Consider the following 23,960-nt stretch of genomic DNA (forward strand, 5'->3'; position numbering starts at 1 on the left):
ATTTATGTATCAGTCATTTTTGTATTTAAATCATTAATAAATTTATAAAATTCGATACGTGACGGTTGATGATAACTAACCGTGACCGTAAACTGGAAGAGAAAAAAACGTGTTTCGTTTGTTTTGTTTACAGTCTTGTAAGTTTGTGGTCATGAAGCGGAGTCGGAAGATTTCAATCGTCGAGACCACGATGGAGATCGACTTCGAATCTCTTCGAGAGCGACTAGTCGAGGAGGACAGGTTCTTGTCTAGTCTCATTGACACAATCCCTCCGAAGATTTATTTCGATCAGGAAATGAAAGAGAAAATCACGGCTCAAAAGCACCAAGCTATGAATAAAGCCGCTGCTGGTAAAGTATTACCGATATTTATTTTCATTGTTCTTTGTATCAATATAATAGTTATAGAGGATTGTTTTAAATACATAAGGTTGAAATAACCAGCTTTTATCATTGTTTAGAAATCGGTCCGGTTTCTTTGGTTCATTCCGAGTATAGGGTATGCTAATTCCTAATTGGTCGCCAAGTTGGCATATCTAACGCATATGCCTATATATAAATCGGCATCATCATCATACCCCCATACTGTCAAGTTTATCTCCGCCTATGCTTTTCTGGGTGTTGCTCTGATGCATTTTTAAGATTTATTGGGGGCTCCTATCGTTTTGCTATTAACCGTAGCAAATAGGGTTACATACATGGTCCCCACAAGACCGAGGCTGACAGGGCTCTAGCCCCTGACAATTCTCATCATTTTTTGCATTTTTACGATATAAATTAACTATAGAAGAGCCCATGAAAAGTCTTACCGGGGGCCCTGCTCCAGGATGTGGGGGCCATGGTTGCATATATAATCCTAGCAAAAATCATTGAGCCTGCCAATGGGAAAAATAGTTACCAAATAGTGGTATATTGGAAATTGGGAATTTACCATATGATCCCTTATTGCCGGGGAGGCCAACTTCTCACTGTGCAGCGGCCAACATAATGGTGAGCTGCAGCATCAGGAACAACACCCCACTGCATAAGCAGCACCAATTTATGTGCGTCACAAGTGATATGGTGGAAAAGGGCAATTTTGTCATTAAAATTTTTCCCTGGCCTCCCACTTCTTCGTAAACTAATACATATCCATTGTTTATCTGGTTCCCAGCTGGTAGATGCAATTGCCATGATCGCAATTCCCGCCTTAAAACATTCATTTTAAAAAATACCAACCTCAAATATATTGTTCCAGATAATGTCTCGACGACGAACCCAGGGCGTTGATGAGGTGATATTAGATCACGAACACCGGTAGAACCACACAAGGTATTCAACGATCAAGTGGTGGAGTCCAGTTAACGGATATCTCGACGACCCCAGGGCATTGATGAAGTGGCATCATTAGATCGCGGACATCTGCGTGCTACACGTGGATTTCGGCGTTCAAGCGGTGGAGTCCGATGGTGGACGTCATGGCAAAGGGGTAGCAGCAGATTGCAGCGTCATACGAGGAAACTATAAGATCACTGCTATTGGCCATGCCAGCCAATGCCAGATCGCCATCTGCAAGATCTACGAAGGCATTAAGATCGAGAACGGACACCAGACATCCCTGAGCGGCATTCTTGGAAAGCAACTGACGGGAACATCGGACCAGCCGAGTTGTTCGAATGATTTGCGAATTTAGCGCTACATGAGACAAGGCCGATTTGAAGCACGGACGTGATTATATATAGCTCTCAAATCACTAAGCATGCAAATGAAAAGTAACACACATGCGCCCCCATTAGCATCGGCGTTCCAAGCGGCAAGTTCGGAAACTAGTTTCCGAATTTAGCGCTACATGAGACAAGGCCGATTTGAAGCACGGACGTGATTATATATAGCTCTCAAATCACTAAGCATGCAAATGAAAAGTAACACACATGCGCCCCCATCAGCATCGGCGTTCCAAGCGGCAAGTTCGGAAACTAGTTTCTTTTCTTCCTGAAACAGTTTGTGACACGTCGGCATTGAAAACGTTCGTTAGTAACAAAAGTTTGTTTAGTCGACAGAAAATAATTATAAACATAAAGTATATGATAGACATCACACAAACTCAATAATAAAACATAACACATGCACTACCATTACATAAGGGATAAAGGTCAGGCGAGCGTCAACAAGGCCATGTTACAGTACGCAAAAACAAATGAGACTCGAGGTTAGCACCCCCTATGGTCTGTTTGCCCAAAGCTTGATGACAAAGAAAAACCTGTTACCGCTATGGATCCCTGCGTCACAGATGGTGCTATAAAGAAAAGAAACGACAATCTAGTTCCAATGAAGGACCAGAGAAAAAATACCAGCCTTCGAGTAAGGAACTCACCAAGGAAATAAGGGATTATACTACATCTCTTCCACCATTTTCAATGTATTATACTGCATTTATACATATAGAGTAGAACTTCAGTTAACAAGCAAAAATATTGAAAAACATTTGATTCCATTAACGAGCGATGATTTGCATTATGAGCAAACATTTTACGCTTCGTTTATTTATTGTCACAGTAACACAACTGAGCTGATAGTTTTCCGCTCTCGCCCACACGTGTACTGTGGAATTGTGTGTAATATTTTCCCATACAGTCTCCAGTCAGTGTGACTTATTTTAAAAATGAACACCCGTGTACACAGGCTTGACTGGCTGTAATACGAAACTAGATGTCACGGAACAGCTGTCCTATGGTCCGCCACTTGGCGATGTTTGGTGCCAAACATGTTTGATGGCCTGACGAAAAGTCGCTAAGGCCGACAGACGGCGAAAAAAAAGTGTGCAAAACCTAATAGAAATCACCAAGCATAAAAATAGGAAAAGTATCAGTTAAAAAAAATTACACCTGGACCATTTTTTTTATAAACAGATCGGGGCGTATGGAATTCCGGGCATGTTGAATAAATAAATATTCTATGTATTAAAAACTAAAACCCGGGCCCTTGTTAAGTTCCGGGCATGAAAAATTCTCTAGGTTCATTTTAAATAGTAAACCGATAAGACAGAAGGCATGACAATGGATGAATAAGTAATAAATACAACGAAATAATAAAATGGTATGATACAAGCTGACCAGTAGATGATAATCCAAATGACGCAAGCTACAGAAGGAATAATAATCCAAATGACGCAAGCTACAGAAGGAATAATAATCCAAGACACACGCTTGAAATAGAAAAATAGCTGTTTGGAATTTTTGAAAAAACACTGTAAACGAAAGAAAAATCCTGGCAAAGCTAACGCCACGTACTATCACAACGCGAAAACTGGAAAGATGTTGAAAAATACGGCAACCCAGAGCCCCATTATGGCAGTCTTGGCGACTTATCGCGAGAAAAAAGTCGCCAAAGTTATGGCGGACCATACTGCATCTGTTCCGATGTCACGTTGCAACCATGTGTATGAGCGCTTAAGAGTTTAACAGTAGGATCTTATGGAGGGTATTTTTTGAGGAAGAGAAAAGTTGTGTAAAATGCGGAAATCTGTGCAAAATTCTGTAGAAAAGAACCAATCAAATAAAGCTGTAGCAGTGTATGTGTGCAAGAAATGAATCTGTCCAAGAAAAATGCAAATTTCCCCTTTTTTGAGAAATCCTAAAAAGGAGGCAAAAGCAAGTGTCATTAGATACATTCTTTTTCAAAGTCTGACATAGAGAATTAAGTTTGCAGAAAAAAATAGGTCTCTAAGTCGTCCAAAACACTAGTCCTCCTCTCTCTCGTTGTTTAGAGTAAGTTAATTTGTAAACCTTATCGTATTGCATTTTTATTTATGGCGTTATTATATTATTGTTGTGTTGTATTATTGAATGTGAAGCCATTTTTATTAGTCACTTTTATGCGAATGTATAATTGTGGAACTAATTATGCGAATTTCCATTATTTCCTATGGGGAAGTGTGTTTGATTCGAATAATGAGCATGTGTGCCAAAGAAATGAAGCTCATTAACCAAAGTTCCACTGTATTTTTCAATAAAATTCTTTTGTTTGATAAACTCTCAAAATTTCCCACAAACACCAACAAAATTCCCACGTGGAATAATTTTAGTCAATTTTTCCCACGAGTTACCATCACTGTCTTTACAAATCAAACACCTCAAAACAGAATGTTTTTTATTGTTCTGCAACTAACCCTCGGTTGTTGTGGTAGATGTTCGACAGTAAAAAATTCCATAATAGTGTTTTCTATACCTTTCTTAAAATTCTTCCCGGTTGTTCTGCAGTAGCACTGAATGGAGGAACACGAAACAAGCGCAGCTCGACAACATAAATACATTAGGGCCACATATACACTCAGAATACACATTCCGGCATGTACCAATTCATTAGAAATTCCGTAGAGGAATATGTACGAGGTGCATGTATGGTTTATTAGTAGTAGCACTGAATGCTCTGTAATGTATGTCGCAGATTTCGCCATATTCTGCTTTGGGTCAAACACCATGGTCAGAATGGAGCTGAGCGCCTGCATGTAAGTCTAATGCAAAATTCTGATTGGTCGCTTGCTAAATGGAGTTGTTTCATTGGTCTATTTGAATTTTCTTACTACTCCTGCTCGTAATGAACCTAAGCCGTGGCATTGTGATCGGTGGTGTTGGTTTATTACCATTTACTAGTGCATTTTTAAGCCACTATGCAGTCATGTGCTCATCGGGCTAGGGATTTGTCTAAGGATTCATGTTTGACCCCTGGTTGATCCCACAGTGAAGTTGGTTTTTGTGTGATTTTCCAGCTTCGAGGTGGGAATATGAACTGATCTCCCATTTGAAAAAGTCTTTCCCCCGGGAGCGGGCAGACCTACAGCATGATACTTAACATGAAAATTCAAGCATTTATCATCTTCACTTCAAAATATGGAAGCATCATCAAGAACACGAAACAAGCACACCTCTGACAACACAAATATGTTGGGGTCATACACACACACAACAAATTCCTACATGTCACTGCTATATACTAAGGGTGATGATGTCCACTGGTACCAACTCGTGTATGTAGACAGGGAATATAATAAAGGTGATTTGTTAGAAATTCCACAGAGGAATATGTATAATATAGGTTGCATAGAGTTACCAGATTAGAAGTCTGAGAAAGTTGGATGCCTGCACCCGCACCCTTAATGCCACTGTTTTCAATCTTCACAACAGATGGCACTATAATAATAAAAAAAAACTTTCCCACCACAATTATTTTTCCCAACTAAAACAAATGCTAAAAAAACAAAAGCAGAAAAAGATGCAAATACTAATCAGTCTCAGTCAACTTATAATGAATTGTCCCTACAGCATCTGGTCAATTTTATTGCAGCCTTTTCCTGGAGCATAGCAAGGTTCTCTTGAGCCAAGAACATTGTATTTTGTTACATTTATTTTCATTTCTGAAAGCTTTCGTAGTCTTGTTAACCCTAGAATACTAACTAAAATAAAAACAATGTTACCTATACAGTCGAATCCCATTTTAACGAATGCCGTTATAGCGAAAATCTCGTTTTAACGAACACTTTTCTAATCCTCCAAATAAGTTTACATAGGAACAATGCTAGGTGACCTGGAATTCTTTTATAACGAGATTTCGTTTTAACAAAGTGATTCCTCCGGTCTCTTGGCGTTCGTCATAACGGGATTCGACTGTATTACCAACTATGTTTCTGAGAGGTAGAGTTAGTTTTCTAGGGTTGGGGGGGGGGGGTTGTTCCGCAGTTCGCTGGCCACCTACTATTTTGATGCTGACTGCTGAAACTAGGCAGTACTTCAAGTAGGCTTGTGGTGGTTCGGCTACTGGAGGCAGTTTGAATCTACAAAGATATTTTATTACCTTTCTCAAAGTCGTGTCAGTCCAATTCAAACCGTTGAACAGTCCCCTTAAGCTCTACTCTCAGAATGGTTTTTTTTTCTTTTCTTTCTGCGAGAGGTGATTTGGCCATAGGAGTCAGCATTAAGTGTTGTTTGCATTCCATTTTCTTCATGTCTGAATGGAAGAAGTAACATCCCCCATGCGCTCTGCTTCAGTACATGGCATTTGATGGCCGTCTTAAGAGCATCATGGGTCCTCTGGCTAATTAATTTTTTTTTTTTTGAGACCTCCTACCCTAACCAGAAGTGATTGCTTACAAATTTTCATAATAAATTGTGAAAAAATCCTTACAAGATTAATCATGAGGCCCACAGGCGTTGCCTGGGTGAGCCCATGCTTTAAGACGGCACTGTGGTGATTAAGAAATGGTGTTCTTAAAATGGATGTTGCAGGTTTTCTTTTTCTTGAGCTGTTTTTCTTGACCGTCTTTCTCATATTCTGAAGCAAGCTGGGACAGTCGTTAGAATAGCATCTGCCCTGCTTAGAGGCAATGTGGGCTCTGGTATTCTTGGAATTTCAACGTCAGTAGGTCAAATTTTGTAAAAATGTGTGGGGGAAAAAAACACGAAAACCTCTTGTTGTGTCGATAAAAAGATATATGTTTCAGTGTGAAAAAAAAATTTCCTCCTAGGAAAAAAAATGAGAATGATTCCGGAATCTGAAAAGGACAAAACGGTGAATTTTTATAAATATAAGAAGCAGATTGAATCCTTGAAATGATATTTAAAAAATAGGCATGTCCTCTCTCTTCTAAAAGAGGACTTCTGCTAACCCTAGAGGTGCATGCTCGGTCAAATAGTAGTAGCAAGTGTTTGCTATATTTTCCAACAAACCTCTTTAGCTATATATTTTCAATGTAATTTTACTGTGATGTTTTTGCTTTGATATAGTTATATCAGGTACATTTGTTACAGCCGTTTGTTTCGTGTTTGGTGATTGGATTTCTAATTAGTTTGATTGTTTTACAGCCTTGAAGATAGGAGTTCATGGAAAAGAAATATCGTCAAAAAATAAGCACAAAAGGGCTCGCCTTGATCCTCTGCAACATAAATCTGTCACAGAAATTCAAGAAATTACTTCAAAGGATAAAAAGAGGAAACGAACGGACAGAAAGGCCAGAAAAAGTAATCATACATTTGATATTCTGTTCAGTATCATCGATATTATGATGGACTAGCTATAATACCCAGTGCTGCCTGGGTTTTCTTCTATTACTGGGATGATTGAAAAAGTGACGAACCATTATAAAGGCATATGCATGTCAGAAACACATTGCTAGGAAACCATGGTAGCCAAAGTAAACATTCTGAAAGTGATTGTTGAAACCCAAGAACTATTGTTTCCCAACAGTTTTTTTTGCCCATTTCTGGCATTTAACCTGCTCTGACGAACTTTAAAAGTAGCCTATCTTTCAATCCGTGCCCTGTTTGGTATATTTATTTATTCAATATTGTTTGACCTTAGGCCTATACAAGAGGATGCGGCAGATCAATATATATAAAATTGATTTTCTATTTGTTTGTGTGTCTGTTCTCTATACAAATTTACTATTTTAGATAGATTGTCGCTAAATTTTGCATATATTTGATGATAATATATAACCCTCATATTTCTCCGTTAGACTCAATCATTCCCAAAAACTTCAGCCCATCTTTTCAATGCCATCAATTTTGCCACTTCAGACTGACAAATTTAGCTTCTTCCCAAGAACTATTATTGACTGGAACAACCTACCACCAAATATTGTAGATTGTACTACGATTTCCGAATTTTCCTGTTCCATCAATTGGCATTCATAACTTCCGTTCTGACTGAAAACACTTCAGTTGCAATGAGTTTTGTGTGATAAAAGAATAGAGATGAAACAGGACATAAAGTCATGCATTTTCATCGGCACACAAATCCATGACTTCTGCAGTTTTCCCCATTTCACAAAGATTTTGTTGGTGGGAGCCTAAACATCAGTTTATGGTGCCCCAAATGTGCGTGTTTGGATCTAGGTCTGGTGACCTTGCATTTCAGGAGATCAAGTTAAATGTCCACAGAGTGTTCCCCCTACCATTCAGGATTCAATGCTCAGACAGTAGCAATGACACAGCTCATTGCCCTGTTGAAAAATGGGGTCATCTATATGTTGCTGCAGTCTATGGTCATCAAAGATCTTCACGATGTAGAGAAAGATGTCCTCCACACTTGTTAATGCAAGATATGCGTAAAACTGGCTGCTATATAGAGAGCTGATTTTTTTAAATAAAAATTCGCCCCTTGTTCTTCGATAGGGACTCAAACCCACAGCCTTTCATATTGAATATTTCTTCATTGGAGTGGATACAGTGTATCCCGCTTATAAAGTTTTTCAAAAAAGCCATCGTGAAAAAAAAAAATTAAAACGTTTTAAACGGGGAAATCATGAGTTTTCATAGGAGTTAGGATCACAAAAATGAATCTTAGTAAGCAGAATCGACAGTTTATATACATATGTTTGTTGAACGGTACCTACCGTACAATGAACATGACAGCAATCTGCTAATGGCTCATAAATAACATCAAACCCACCAGATGGTGACGACATGCTGTAGGGGAAGAGAGATGTCCTCTCCACTTGTTAATACAAGATATACAGCGGTTTTTTTTGGTTCACAGAATCTTTGCCCCTGACATCTCGCCCCTAGTAGTTTCGCCCCTGGAAATTTCACCCCGAACATTTCGCCTGCCCTGACCACATGAAGAACCCAGTGAGTGACCAATTGAGTGATCTTTTCAGTGATCAAGTGAGTTGAACATTTACCCTTCTGACATTTCACCTGCCCTGACCATATGAGAGACAAATCTAAACTGTCTTGACCGTATCAATGAACATGTGAATGATGGTGAGTGATTGTATGACTGATCAAGTAAGCTGGTTATTTAGCCCCCGATGACATTTTACCTGCCTTGACCGTGTGAGTGACCCCATGAGGGATCAAGTGAATTGGAAATTTACTCCCTTCATATTTCACCTGCCCTGACCGTATGACCAAGTAAATGACCGTATGAGTGATCAAGTGATTTGGACATTTACTTGTGACACTTTGCCGGCCCTAGCCATATGAGTGACCCTATGAGTGATTAAGTGAGTTGGACATGTAATTTCTGACATTTCACCTGCCCTGAGTGACCGCCGCATGAATGATCAACTAAGTGGGACCCATAAGTTTTACCCATTTAAAAAATTAAGTTTTACCCATTGGCATTTCACCTGCCCTGACCGTAGAAATGACTACAGGAGTAACAAAGTAAGTGATCATATGAATCATATGTGAGTGACCATATAAGTAATCAAGTAAGTCATGAGCTGGACCAGATATCTAATTTCACATCCGACATTTTGCCCATTGTTTGAATGTTAGGTGAGTTTGCAGCATACATATGTCTGTTGCTGTCATAAATGCATCGGCTTGGCGTACGTCGAAAGCGTTAGGGGGAAGGGGAGGTAGTTTGGGGGATTTTAATATTTTTCTTCAGGACTGTTATACTCCAGCTTATGTTGAAATTTTTTGCTTCAAAGTAAATTTGGAAACAATTACTTTATGCTTCACAGCAAATTCCAAATTCTTAGGTCCATTAAAGTATTACATAACCACCTATAAGAAGGGACATGAATAGGGGGGGTCATCTTTGCAGACACTCACTCGGTCAATAATATGGTCACTCACTTTATCAACTCATATGGCCAGTCTGTTGTTCTTATGGTCACTCATATGATCATTCACTTGGTCAATCGCATGATCATTCACTTAGTCACTTGTTTGGTCATTATTATGGTCACTCACTTGGAAACTCAAATAAGCACTCACTCTCGGTCATCCATATAGTCAATCACTCAGTAATTCCCTTGGATACTTATACCGCCACTCACCTGGTCATTCATACAATCATTCATATGGTCAATGACTCTGTTACTCATATGGTCAACTTGGATACTCATACAATTGAAACTCACAGATACGGTCACTCACTTAGTCATTTGTACTGTCACTAGCTAACTCCTAAAGTCAATTTCACACTCACTTGATCACTCACGCACTTATATGGTTACTCATGCGGTCTGGGCAGGTGAAATATCAGGTGCGAAATTTTCGGGGATGAAACATATCAGGTGCCAAATGTACCGGGGTGAAATATGATGAGGACGAAATGTTCCAAGGGCGAAATTTACGGATCCCAGTTTTTTTATATCTGAATCGTCATGACGTCACACACACCAGAGGTCCCATTTTGATCCACATTAACAATCCCCAAACTAGAATTCCACCTCCACTGGCTTAAAAAGTTATCTTTGCTGCCATGAGTCATCCATCGCTTTATGAGGTTCTTGCCATATATACTTTACTCTGTCATCAGCATGTACCAATGTGAATGTCTGTACTCATCTGTCCAGGCAACCTTTTGACAAGTTTCAAGGGTTCAGTGGGGATGTTACAGTACCCAGGCTAATCGTTGAGCCTTGTGACATGCAGTCAGCAATTCTCTGGTATTCTGATAGAGCGATGGCTTCTGTACCCCATCAGAGGAGACGATTCTTGATGGGATGGCTACTTATACATTTTGGTGCACCCACTTTAAATAGCTGAGTGATTTATTGCAATGTGGCTTGTCTGTCCACTGTTACAATGCAAACCTCACTCATTCACATGCTGTTAATATGTTGTTCACAGAGTTGGCCGTGGCAGGAATTCTTTCACTGAAATCAGCTTATCATGAAAAAATCCCAGTGTCTGTACAACATATGTAATAGATTGACCAATACATCAGGCCCGACAATTTGGCCATGGCCAAATGCACTTAGTAGATCCCCCATCTTGCACACAGTGCATGCAACTATGACTGCTCCCTTGAGTATAACTTTTTTTTAATTACCTGAGTGCTAATTATGTCATGTGCATTTCTGTCACAAGCCACCCACAGTGCCTCTTTTATAATATACTGTCAGCTGTTTCTAATTTAATTGCTTTTCAGTGTATATTCCTAACACATTCCATTTTTCTATTTCACATTTTCATGCACAATCCACGTCTTAACCTGTATCGAATGACGATTTCTTCATGCAGATGTATAATCAATTATTTTCAATAAATTTTTTCCCACTTCTATTTTTTCAGATGCCGCGCTGTTATCAGCAAGTTTAACTCGAGCCACAAATATCGAGGAACTTAAGCAAAGGTTAAAGCAGCGGGTGAAAGATCTACAAGGTGATAATTACATTTCATCAAAAAATATTGTTCATTTATCTCTATAATATGCTATCTATTATCATTATTCATTAATTTTTTTCCCCATTGTTCAGAGAATGTGAATAAAATACAAATTCAGTCGAAAATAATTTCTCTCTCTAAAATAAGGTATATCGATTCTATTAAACAAATACTTTCTGAAGCTGTAAAATCTTTTCAACAATAAAGCTTCTGGAATCTTCATCTCAGAGGTTTGAAATTCGAATTAATTCAAGGTGCTGGATTCTTCCATTCTTGAGACCCCCCCCCCCTCTTTTTATTCGACTGATACAGGCGATTTCAGTTGCCAATTGATCTGGCTAACTTTTAGTCATCTTTTTCTTTGTCCCGTGGTTTACTGAGTTTTGCCAGAATGTAACATGCATCATACATAAAAAATTACTTGGGATAGGACGAATATAGATTTGGTCAAATATTCGGCTATAGTGGCGAAATTAATTATTATTTATATTCTGCCAAATGCCGAATATCAATCTTCTTAAAATTCATCATAATTGTAAATGAAATTGGTTGTTTTTAATTTAAAATAATAATATTGATAATTTCAAATGATTCATAATGAATTTTAATTTTACAATTTATTTAAATAAATATATTATTAAAAAACCTGGTAATTGAAAGATTTTTATTGTCGTGATACTGACAATCAAATTTAACGATGATGTATTGCATTTTAATATCACTTATAGAATTGATTTATTTTTAATACTTGTCACAATTTTACATCTAATCAAGAAAACGTCAACCATTATATACCCTCAACTATTAATGCTCATAAAATTTACGATTTATTTTCTTATTTTTCCATCTTTAAGCCGGGTTTTCCTAGGAATAGGTTTCTTGCGCAGCGTGAACCGAATTAGACCATTTCGCGCAGGCAGAAATGTGTTACATAATCACGCAATGTGTTTGTGTTTTCCTAGCGAGGCGCATCAAATCAGGGCGGCTATATAAAGTATATAGCTTCGGCATCAGCTACTCTGTCGTCTGCATGCTCCGGTTTGAAGGGAAGGAAAAGAAAACACACAAGAGGGAAGAGAATATCGGCAAACCCGTGGCGCACGACCCATTCGACTCCTCCCGGAGCAGTCACCCAATACTTCCCAACGTAAAGCGCTGCCGTGAGCCGTATTGCACTCTGTAGGAAAACAGTCATGCTGCTTTTCTTACTGGTGAGTGGACGGCGTGTCGCGCTGGGCAAATCACGTTGCGCGGCACAGGAAACCTGCTCCTAGGAAAACCCGGCTTTAGATGTTCTTTGCCCCTTTTGCCTCTTTCATTAGCTCAATATGTTTCTTATCAAAGTACATTCTTCAATTAGTGAGCTTGTGTAATTGCGGTAGGATCCTATTTTCAGTTTCATGTTTAAAAAAGGCATAGGCATTATACACCACACAATGAAATATATTCTTATTTATTGGAAAAATTTCCAATTAATATAATTTTTTTAAATTAGTTTGTTGTGTTTAGACTTACACAGATATTCGGCCGGACCAAATGTTTGGCAGAAGGGCCAAATGGCAGCCGAATATTCATCCCATCTCTAAAAATTACAATCAACAAAATCTGAACTTTTTTGGATCTTAGAAGTAATCATTTCATTCGGGGGGAGCACTTCCATTTCGGAAGGGGGCCCAAAGTGATAGAACAATAGAGAGAGATTGGCCATCTTTTTCACTTTTTTGTCATTTTTCTCATTTCGGGAGAGGGAGCAGACCTCCAAGTCTCTCCCCCCGCTACGGCCTTGATTTCATTACCAATTTCATAATATGTGATGTAATGTAAAGTTCAACTGTATCATCCGAACTTTTGGTTTGAAAGATTTCTAATGCAAACAAATAAGGACCCAAAAAGATTGTTTTATAACTACTCTTACAAAGGTTTTTAATAGCTAGCTGATTTTCGAAGCTATATTTAGGAAAGAGAAGATTCAACTACCCTTTCAGAGAATTGAACCCATGTTCTTTCACTTTCCGGGTGAGTGCCCTAGACCACTAGGCTACAAAGGCCAATATCTCAATCTGTACGGTCCTGTTCAGTGCATACGAGCTCCAAGGAAAGAGTGAGATATTCGTTGCCTTTGTAGTCTAGGGCGTTCACCTGGAAAGTGAAAGGATGTGGGTTCGATTCCCCGCAATAGTAGTTGAACTTTCTTTCTTTCCTAAACATATCTTTGCATCAGCCAACTGTAAAACCCCTTCATATGGATAGCAGAGAGTGACATCATCCTCTGATAACTATTCTTAGTAGTCATTCTCTTGAATATGTTATATATGTTATTATATAACCCCACAGTGGTGGTCGGCTGAAGTTGGTTTTCTGTGGTTCCCAACTTCAAGGCGCGAATGCGAGCCGATCTCCCCGTTAAAAAGTCTCGCCACAGAGAGCAACAGTCCTACAACGATAAATCATTCAATCATAACACTTCACTCATAGTTAGAAAAACTGGTGGCAGATTGCAGCACTACACATAACAAGCATTACACAGGAACAAACAACTTCACGTCAGGTTTCACTACACATACACACACATTCCCGCATGTACCAATTCGTTAGAGGTTCCACAGGGGAATATGAACGAGGTACATGTGTGGTTTAGTAGTAGTAGTGCGTTATAGTGTTCGAGTCCCACCGTCACCACAGTGGTGGTCGGCTGAAGTTGGTTTTCTGTGGTTCCCAACTTCAAGGCGCAAATGCGAGCCGATCTCCCCGTTAAAAAGTCTCGCCACAGAGAGCAACAGTCCTACAAACAGTACAAATATTCAGTCATTACACTTCACTTCTGAGATATAGATGGCAGTACTGAAAAATCATACACAACACTAGATACGCACACAGACTGATAGGTACACATACTTACACTTCCGCACAACTCACTAGGTAGTAAATTGCCCATGGCGATAGACCTGAGTTGTGCTCGGCTTGAAAAAAAAAAGGGTGTTATAATCCTCCGCTGTGGTGATCGAGTGGTCACAGTGGTGGACTCACATCACGAGGACCCGGGTTTGAACACCATCATCACTACAGTGGTCATCGGCTGAAGTTAGTTTTCTGTGGTTCCCAACTTCGAGGCACAAATGTAAGCCGATCGCCTGTTAAAAAGTCTCACCACAGAGAGCAATAGACCTACGACGGTATAATATTTAATCATTGCACTTCACTCATAGTTAGAAAAATTTATGGCAGATGGCAGCACTACACATAACTAACATTACACAGAAACAAACTTCATGGAAGATTCCAATATGTATTATTTCATTAGAAGTTCCACAGAGGAATATATGAGGTGCATGTCTGGTTTAGTAGTAGTAGTCCATACAGATGGTGCACTCTCCTCATGTTTCTTATGCATATAGTTGTTTTGTGTAGTGCGTCTTAATCCTTGTAAAGATGCAGCACCCTCCCCATGTGTCTTCTTGTGCATACTTTGTTCCCAAATTTAGTTTTACTTGTTCTGCTGATATGTAGGCACAGGGTTGTACTCCTAACTAATTATACAGTAATAAATTGCTATGTTTTTAATATGTTTTATATTCTGACTACATTCAGTATCAAGGTAAATAGAACCTGAAGGCTTGGTGTACCTGTGGCCAGCTCCCAAGCACAGATCCAGGACTATGTGACAGGGAGGGTGAATTGTGTGAGTTCGTTTGATCGTCCTGTATTTTAAGAACAGTGAAATTTTCCCATATTATTTGGCTCTTAAGAGGGGTGGTCGTTCCTACCACTCCCCTGTATCAGCGCCTGAGCAAGAACAGACATCTTCAGCTATAAATGGAGCGGAGGCAGGCATCTTCAGTTATAAATGGAGCGGAGGCAGGCATCTTCAGTTATGAATAAAGCAGGCCCTGGCATCTACAGCTGAGATAGACAACTTGACACATGTACTGTATTCAAAAGGAGTGGAAGCAGGCATATTCAATTGCAAATGAAACCGGGGCAGATATCTTTAGCTGCGAATGAGAAATGAAGCAGAGATAGACATCTTCAGCTTCAAATAAAGCTGAGGCAATCAGATCAAGGGTGATGTATCGGAGAAGAGACATATTGCATAATTGCATCTGGTCATTCCATATTTTACAGGACAGACAAATTTTCCCCATATCATTGGGCTCTTGGGATGGGCGATTGCCCCCTCCATATAATTCATTAATGTATGATGTAATCAACACCTTTCTTTCTTCTCATGCTCTCAAATTCTGTGTATGCAAGACTACTGGCAACTTTGCTACCCCCACCCCATTTCTTTCTTCCTGTAAGCACCTCTATGCTCTTGTATTAAACACGTTTGACTGTTGAGGATAAATATTTGAATATTGAATTTATTATGCTGTTATTTTTCTTCCTCTTACATCCGTGAATTTTTGTCGTGGTAAAATATCAATATATTTTGTTAATTTCAAAATCTTTTCTTTTTAGCAAAAAGGCGAAAAGATTTGACAGATGCCAAAGGACAGAAACGTGTGAAAACAAAAGAGAAGAAAAACAATCGGCAGAAGGGCAACCTCAATAAATCCAAGACGAATTCTGAAATGACCGACAACATTTCCAAACCCAAAGTAGAAAATACAGGTCTAAAGCCTAAACCGATATACAACAAAGAGGGTAAAATCATTTACAGCAAGTTCGACTTTACAGAATCTGGGGAGAACGTCAAGGAAAGTAAAAAAAAGAAAAAGAACAAACTGACTGGGAAGAACTACCAAGACCTCCTTCATAAAATCGAGAAAGAAAACGAGAAGATTAAAACCATCAAAGAGGACAACCCTGAAAAGGCTAGTCAGCTGATCCAGAAGAAAGCATACGAACGGGCTATCCAAAAGGCCGAAGGTTTGAAAGTCAAAGACGATCCAGCTCTATTGAAAAAATCTATAAAAAGGCAAGAGAAGATGAAAAAGAAAAGCGCCAAAGAATGGGAGAAGCGTAAGGAGACCACAGAGAACTTGATTAAGAAAAGGCAGGACAAGAGGAAGAGGAACATCCAGAATAAAAAGAAAGAAAAGGTAGAAAATAAAATTAAGAAAGCCAAAAAGAAAGGAAGAATAATACCGGGCTTTTAGGAGTCTGCTTGAAATTCATATTCGGACATCTCTGTGCATATGTTTGTGGACGCATACTTGTGATTTCGAATCGTTGAAATAATTTGCCAATAAATTTATTATTTTTATCTTTTTTCGATGCATTCAATACGCAAAATAATTTCTTTTTTAGGGGTTTTTTTCTAGTTTATACAGTGAAGGCTACCTAAAATTTTTCCATTTCCATTCGTAGTGTTTCTCAGCTTTTTATGTTTCAAGTACCCATAGCCCCCATAAGGGTAGCGCTGACAGGGCCCGGGAGGATTCTCGTGATTTTTTGGGTTTTTTTTTCACACTGTAAATTTACCATAAAAAACTCGTGGAAATTTGGCTTAGAGGGCCCTGCTGTGGTTGAATGATCATATGGACTGATTCGCATTGTGGGGACTTGGGTTTGAGTCCCACTGTGACGACAGTGGTGGTCGGCTGAAGTTGCTTTTCTGTGGTTCCCAACTTCAAGACAAGAATGCGAGCCGATCTCTCCGTTAAAAATTCTCGTCACAGATAGCAACATTCCTACAATCATTACACTTCACTTCTTGTATTTATGGCAACACTGAAAAATCAGACACAACACTAGATATGCATTCCCATCCTGCAGCAGGGCCCTTAGTGTGGGATCATTGGCGGTAGCACCCAAACCATCAATGGTTAATTTATAGTGTGAATAATCAAAAAGTAAGAATTGTTCTGGGCCCTGTCAGCCATGCCCTTGAGAATATCATAGTTATTCGCTTTGCAACAAAGTGCTGTACTGGGGGAAGGTTACCCCCAAGTCTGTCTCAATGGTATCACAGCCCCCCCCCCCCCCGGACAAAATAATCTAGTGTGCTTCTATTTTCTAGCACCAGATCTTATCATGGCATCCCTCCATGCATCCAAGACCCCCCCCCCCCAGGCTGTGTGTGTGTGTGGTCAAAACCCAAGTGACAGCCCATTAACATACCTGCCAACTGTTACGATTTCATCGTATTTAATACGATTTTAGCAAGTTAATGCGATTATACGCTTTTGCTTCTAAAAATATATTGGTTTTTTTACCAAATCACTAATATTGACATTTTCCTGCCTATGACGCAAACTGGTCGCTTTAGAAATCATCGATGGACTGTTGGTCGGCATCACTCAACACCATCTGGAACCAGTGCTGGATTAACCATTAAGCAAAATAACCACATGCTTAGGGTATCGGTACGAAAGGGGCACCACAAAGGCTATCAAATGGTTTTTTTTTAATGTACGATTTTTTTTCAATACCGATCATCCGATAGAAGATCCTAAAATTTTAAGAACACTTGATTGTATATTTGAAGATCATTATCACAACGATGGCACTAAAGATGAGAAACTAATAATATTGTAAACTAGACTTCACGCACACATTATTGCTGAATTTTCGTGAAGTACGCACATGCAAAGAGATTTTTCTGACGCACTACTACCTGGCTAAAAATTCCTACCTACCTATTTGCACATTTACTCTTGAAAATCGGAACCAGATCTAATTGTCACTTGACACCCCGGAGAAGTATGGCATGTATACATTACTGCATTGGCCCATGCAGTAAACCAAGTTCTACAGAATAAGGACATGATTTTTGTGGGTCATTAGTGGATGAACTCAAGTTTGATCTATAGAAGTAAAAGAAATTCTACCAAGTGTAAATTACAAACTTGAGAATGTATTTAAAAGGAAAAATACCCAACATAACGGTGATTCATCAGAAATAAGATACCTATTGGCAGGCCGCAACTGGATACTTGGTTAGCCGGGGCAACTACTCATTTAGGCACCCCTTCATAATGCTGAAGGATAGGTTAAATTTGCGGCCTCTTTTGTGATGCCCCCACCCACCCACTAGTTGTGGCCCTGCCTATTGGTAATGTTATGGCCATTGTAATATTCAATTGTTTCTCCTTGAAGTGTTGTTACAGCCTTTATATCATATCTCATCAACCGTTCGTCGAAGTGGTATGGTTCTAATTTCAAAAATTCTCACAATGTGACCAGAAATCACCCTGTACGAGTTTTGAGGATGAAAATACAGTGTGTACAAAACAACAAAAATTTAAATTTTTATACAATTCCCCCCCCCCCTCCTTTAACTTCGAATTAGAGAGTTGTTGCTCTTTCTCTTCTGAGCCCAACAAACAAATTACATGTTTTTAACTACCTGAGATATTTAAATTCAAAAATTCGAGTCAGGTCCGGGCTTAGGAGAATTTCGCGGCCCAATGCAAAAAAAAATTTTGCTGCCCCTCTAAAAAAATTGTATGTAGTTGCTCCCCGACTCTTACAGACTTTTCGAGTTACGAACATAAATCTTGAACGGGAAATTTTTTTTCAGAAAACGCATTTTATTACACTCATTATTTCAGGAACGTGTTGGTGGTCTGGATCGTAATGAAACACGATCCATTGAGAGGGAATGACATTTAAATTAATTTTACAAAAAATTCATAAATTATTAATAATAATTAGCGTGGGTCCACCTGCTGACACTTCATCGTGGCTCGAATCATATTGAACAGACATTAATTTTTGTCATACTTTTAAAGCGCTTCGTCATCTCCTTATCAAATATACGTTGCAATTCGGTAACTTGATCATTTTTCGAATTTTTTTTGCCCTTTTTGTTTAATTAACGTAAATTAATAGCAGTAAAGGAATCAAGTACTGACCCCCACCAGGCCCGTAATATGGAGGGTTAGGCCCACCCCCCGGCTTTGAAAATGCATTAAAAATGGTATATATATACACATTGTGAGTACGTGTGCTTTCCCCCCCCCCCCCGCGGAAAAGTTGAAATGACGGCCCTGACCCCTACAAGGGTGGGGCTGACAAGCATCGGTCTTAAGAGCATCGTGGACCCCCCGAGCCAAGGAATTTTTTTTTTGAAGCCACTACCTAAACAATTCAACTATGTCTCGTTTTTCTGAGGCATCTATTCTCTTGAGGCCAAAGCGGCTCGAGATCTTTATACAGCTTTGCTTGAGGCCCTTCAGGCACGTCCCGGGGGGAAGACATGTGTTAAGATGGCACTGCCTAAGGTTCGCACCAGGCCTCCTCCTTTTTTAGTTTTGAATCTGGTAAGCTTATCTGAAGACCGAATTTTTTTGTGGAAAGAAATAATTATTTTTTCTTTATAGAAAAAATCGATTATTGCAAATGTACGAATTTTGTTACCGAAATTTTCGCCTCGTAAAAAAAGTTTATGCTAAAAAAAATAACAAAGAACTCTTTCTTTTTCATCATTGCATGAGTTGTCTGAAATTTCGGGATTAGATGGCAGCACCAACACTATATAAATCAAGCCTTAGAATCTGTCGTCTGCTTCTCTTCAGGTCCTTTGTTTCGGACGTGTCCTTGTGTCCTGAAAAAATTACTGAACTGAAAGTTCGAACTTCCAGTTCTGTTTGTGAGCTTGGCTTGTAGGGAACCGAACAAACCGTCTGTCGTCTGCTCATTAAGGGGTAATTTGTTTTGGACGTCTCCTTATGCTCAAATAAAATAACCGAACTTTCAGTTTAAATTTCCAGTTCAGTTTATGAGCTTTGTTTATAAGGAACTGAGCGGAATAAAGAATATAGTTTTTTTACTTTAAACTTCATCATCACCACATGAGTCACTTTTAAATTCGAGATTAGATGGCAGCACCTACTATAAAGTGGAATTTGGAAATTCACTTCTTTCGAGCTTACCTGTCTCCCTCTTGTGTGGAGATAATTTATTTTGGATGTCTCCTTGGGCATGGAGGAAAGAATAACAGGAGGTGACGTGACGTGACCAGCGCGTCCATTGAGAAAGCATGGGGAATCTGGGTTGCCAGATGAAGCCAGTGATCGCTCTACTAAAGGGACCAAGTAAGCCCAAACAAACCGTGGCCTTCCTATGAGAAACATCCCCGTTTTTGAAAATCATTTAAAAATTTACTATTCACTTTAGGAATTCGATTTTTTCCCCTCAAATTCTGTGGATATATATATACAATTGAACGTGAGCTTTTTCAATTTTAGTTGTTATTTGTTTTCGAATATTAACTTCAACAACATGGAACCTCTTGCAAAAACAACCAAAATTTACCCATATCTTGTGCCACAAAATTTCTTCTCGGCATTTTAATTTTAAAAAAATTATGCAGAAGCATGTCAACACCTCAGTGCTGAGAGAGACACAATGTCTAAAGACACTTGAACAAGCGGTGTTTGAAAAAATATGACCTTTTTTTTTGAAGAAAACATTATATATGCAAAACATTAGCATATATAATGCCTTTCAGCTATTTATATTGAAATATTGTAGAAATACTTCCAGTCCAGGTAGAACAACAAAAACTCGAGCACAGACAATTTTAGATTTCAAATTCAATTTGAAACTTTTTTATCAAATTTTCGTACACATACCACTTTAAAAGCAAAGTAATAGGTACAAAACGAAGAGGGGAAAAAAATAGCCCAAGTGATTATTTTCCTAAATACTATAGGCCACAGAGATGAGTTATCGCGGCTCGTAAAAAAAGTTTTTTATTTTTAATATTTTTTTTCTCAATAGTACATCTACATAGCGGAAGGTTCGGATGGGCGGCATATATTTCAATCACGTATTCAAGAATATGAGAGTGGAACGGAATAAGGGTGGCGAAATTTGTACAGCCAGCAAAACCATAAATACACAGTGGCGGAGGACGCTCGAGCACTTCCAGTACTTTGTGGCACGGGGTTGCAAAATACTGTTTGCGCCGGATGGCTGAACCATGTTTGCCCCGATTGGCAAAAATCCTAGCTACGTCCCTGTCAGAAGGTGCTCGAGCACCTCAGGATTGATTCAGAAATCAAAATTCCTCATGTAAAGCTTAAGACGAGCGCCCACGGGCTTCAAACACTTTCGAAATGTCCCGGTTCTATCATAATGATGAACGAAACAAAAAAAGCAATATAAACAGTTAAAAGAAAAAGAATTATGAAAATTGCATTTTATTGGAGCTTCATATTATTTTAATTAATCATATTTCCATAGACATTAATGTGATGCATCAAATTTTTAAAATAAATCGAAGGCACTGAACTAAAAACATTTGACGAGTTGAGAGTGAAACATGATCTTCCCCTTTAAAAAATAAATTAAAAATATAAAAACCCCTTATACAAGGATAAACTTTTATCTTTCCCCTTTATCGGATCATGTAGATTACCTGAAGACGCATTAAACAGTCATGGTGCTTAAATTTATTTAGTTATTAATATTTTAAAAGAATTCGATCCGGCAAAACACATGTTAAGTATAGGGAAAAGAGCGGTTTGTTTGGGCTGACTTGTCAGCCCATAGGGTTGCCGCAACGGCTTCAATTTTCGTGCCTGATGTCACCTCCTTGTATTCTTTCCCCCCTTGTGTGTTAACGCATGCGCCCACCAGTGCCATCCAGGAATGAATTGTGTAACGGGGCCTTCGTTGGATCGTCCCGACGGGACAGGAAAATTTAACGATATTATTCGGTTCTTACCTATCACCCCCACTCCTGGATCCGTTCCTGAGCAAAGGCAGACATCTTCAGCTTTTTTTTTTTTCATACCGAGCACAACTCAGGTCTATCGCCATAGGCAATTTACTACCTAGCGAGTTATGCAGGAATTGTAAGTGTGTGTACCTAACAGTCTGAGTGCGTATCTAGTGTTGTGTATGATTTTTCAGTGCTGCCATCTATATCTCAGAAGTGAAGTGAGTGATGTGTAGTGACTGAATATTTGTACTGTTTGTAGGGCTGTTGCTCTCTGTGGCGAGACTTTTTAACAGGGAGATCGGCTCGCATTTGCGCCTCGAAGTTGGGAGCCACAGAAAACCAGCTTCAGCGACCACCACTGTGGCGACGGTGGGGCTCGAACCCGGGTCCCCGCGATGCGAGTCCGTCACTCGACCACCACCCTCCGTCCGACCATTCGACCACCACAGCGGCAGACATCTTCAGCTGTCGTCCCGTGTCTGCTCCCCTCTAGCTGCAGCCCTCGGGAGCAGGTGGGTCTTGTGACCCGGGCGTCGGATCAGAGGTGGTGGCCACCAAAATGCGTGCTTGCCCCTGCTGACTAAGCATCTAGTTGTAGTCCTGCCTACTCTTGTGGGAAGGATCGCAACTAGTGGGGGGGGGGGGCAAGTGGGTCCAGTGCTCTTGGCGCCGGACCAGAGAGGGCACCAATTTCAACTTTTAACCCTTCCTTCAACATTAAAAAGGGAACCAAAATGTGATCTTGCCCGGCTGACCAAGCATCGATCCAGCTGCGACCTTGCTTGGGGAAAGGAGCCTATGGGGGTCCACCCAGGGACGTAGGGTGCCTTCTCGTGGCCCCGGGGCAGACTTTCTTGGGGCCTCTTGAAAAGATTTATTATCATGCAAAATAAGTGTATATTTTTTTGTAAGCTCTATTTGCTCGAGGCAGTATTCTGGTTGCCCCAGCCCTTTTACGGGGCATGGATCCACCCGGGAGGGCCTCAGTATAATAGGATTCGGTGAACATTTTTTCGGAGCATTTTTCATGCCAATTATTAGGCGAGAATTTCCAGCCAGAAGGGGCGGGGGTGGTGCTCAGATATATCACTTTCTTCGGGTACCAGGGCCGTCTTAAGAACAGCATGGGCCCCCGGGCCAAGTGATTTTTCTGAGGCCCTACCAGGCAAATTTACATGCATGCTCCTCGAAAATTTGTGTTTATGAATGAAAATTTCGAAAAAGTTCTCAAGCCTCCCTGGGAAAACATCATGGCATGACAGTTCACAGGTTCCCAGGAAGGCACGCATTTAACACTCCTAACGACAGTAGATATTGCGTCGTCCCGAGGCAATCCTCATCTAGAGATAGCCATGCTACTATGGAACATCAATAGTGGAAGCATCGCCGAGTGAAACTACAAACATTCACCTCCGGCGCACTATCGGTACCCCCAGACTAGATGGTAACTCCAACGAGAGGAGAGGTTTTCAAGGGGAAAAAATTGCTACATATCTTTTCTAGGCTCCCTTTTCGTTTGATGCTCTAAGCATGTTTTTTTGGTTAATATAGCCCTGTTATTCTTCAACGGCGGAAAGAAAGGCCAGACTTTTTTAATGAAAGTAATAATTTCTAGAACTAAAATTAGGGGGGGGGGCGGCTAATGAAATAAATTGTCCCCTGTGTGTGAGAACTAATGTAAATTCAGAATCGATGAATCAAAAATGAGAAAAAATTATCATCAGGGATGATCCAGCACTCATGAAAATTCAGGAAAATTCAGGAAAAACCTCCTCTAACGGCCACCTCCGAACAAAGGCCACGTTTTGTTGGAACCGAACGCGTCCAATTGACAAGGTAATAAAGGCATTAGAAGTTAGCTCCAAACAACGATTTCTGAACAACGGCCACTTTGGAGCTGGGGAAAAAATACGCATATCGCTATATAAGAAAAATAATTTTGAAACTAATTTTGGTCGAGTGGTCATAGTGACGGACTCGCATCGCGAGGACCCGGGTTCGAACCCCCACCGTCAGCACAGTGGTGGTCGGCTGAATTTGGTTTTCTGGGGTTCCCAACTTCAAGGCGTGAATGCGAGACGATATCTCTCCCCCCCCCCCCCCGTTAAAAAGTCTCACCACAGAGAGCAACAGCCCTACAATTCTAAAGATGCTCAATCATTACACTTCACTCACAATTTGAAGTATAGGTGGCGGCACTAATTCACACACAACAACACCATATTTCCTGTAGTTCCCAACTTC

At 39.8% G+C, this 23,960-nt stretch overlaps 1 protein-coding gene across 1 annotated transcript; it reads left to right on the forward strand.

Moving 5' to 3' along the window:
* Positions 1-99: 99 nt before the first annotated feature.
* Surf6 (Surfeit locus protein 6) lies at positions 100-16,307 on the forward strand. Its single transcript, XM_089234161.1, has 4 exons — positions 100-350; positions 6,836-6,991; positions 11,009-11,098; positions 15,560-16,307. Exons 1-4 carry the CDS (start codon positions 152-154, stop codon positions 16,198-16,200), a joined length of 1,086 nt encoding a protein of 361 aa, XP_089090287.1. The 5' UTR covers positions 100-151; the 3' UTR covers positions 16,201-16,307.
* The last annotated feature ends 7,653 nt before the right edge of the window (positions 16,308-23,960 follow it).

The sequence above is a fragment of the Pholcus phalangioides genome, unplaced genomic scaffold (genome assembly GCF_987345545.1).
Source record: "Pholcus phalangioides strain wild (caught in Gottingen) unplaced genomic scaffold, Ppha-v1.0 ptg000008l_1, whole genome shotgun sequence".
Classification (NCBI taxonomy): domain Eukaryota; kingdom Metazoa; phylum Arthropoda; class Arachnida; order Araneae; family Pholcidae; genus Pholcus; species Pholcus phalangioides.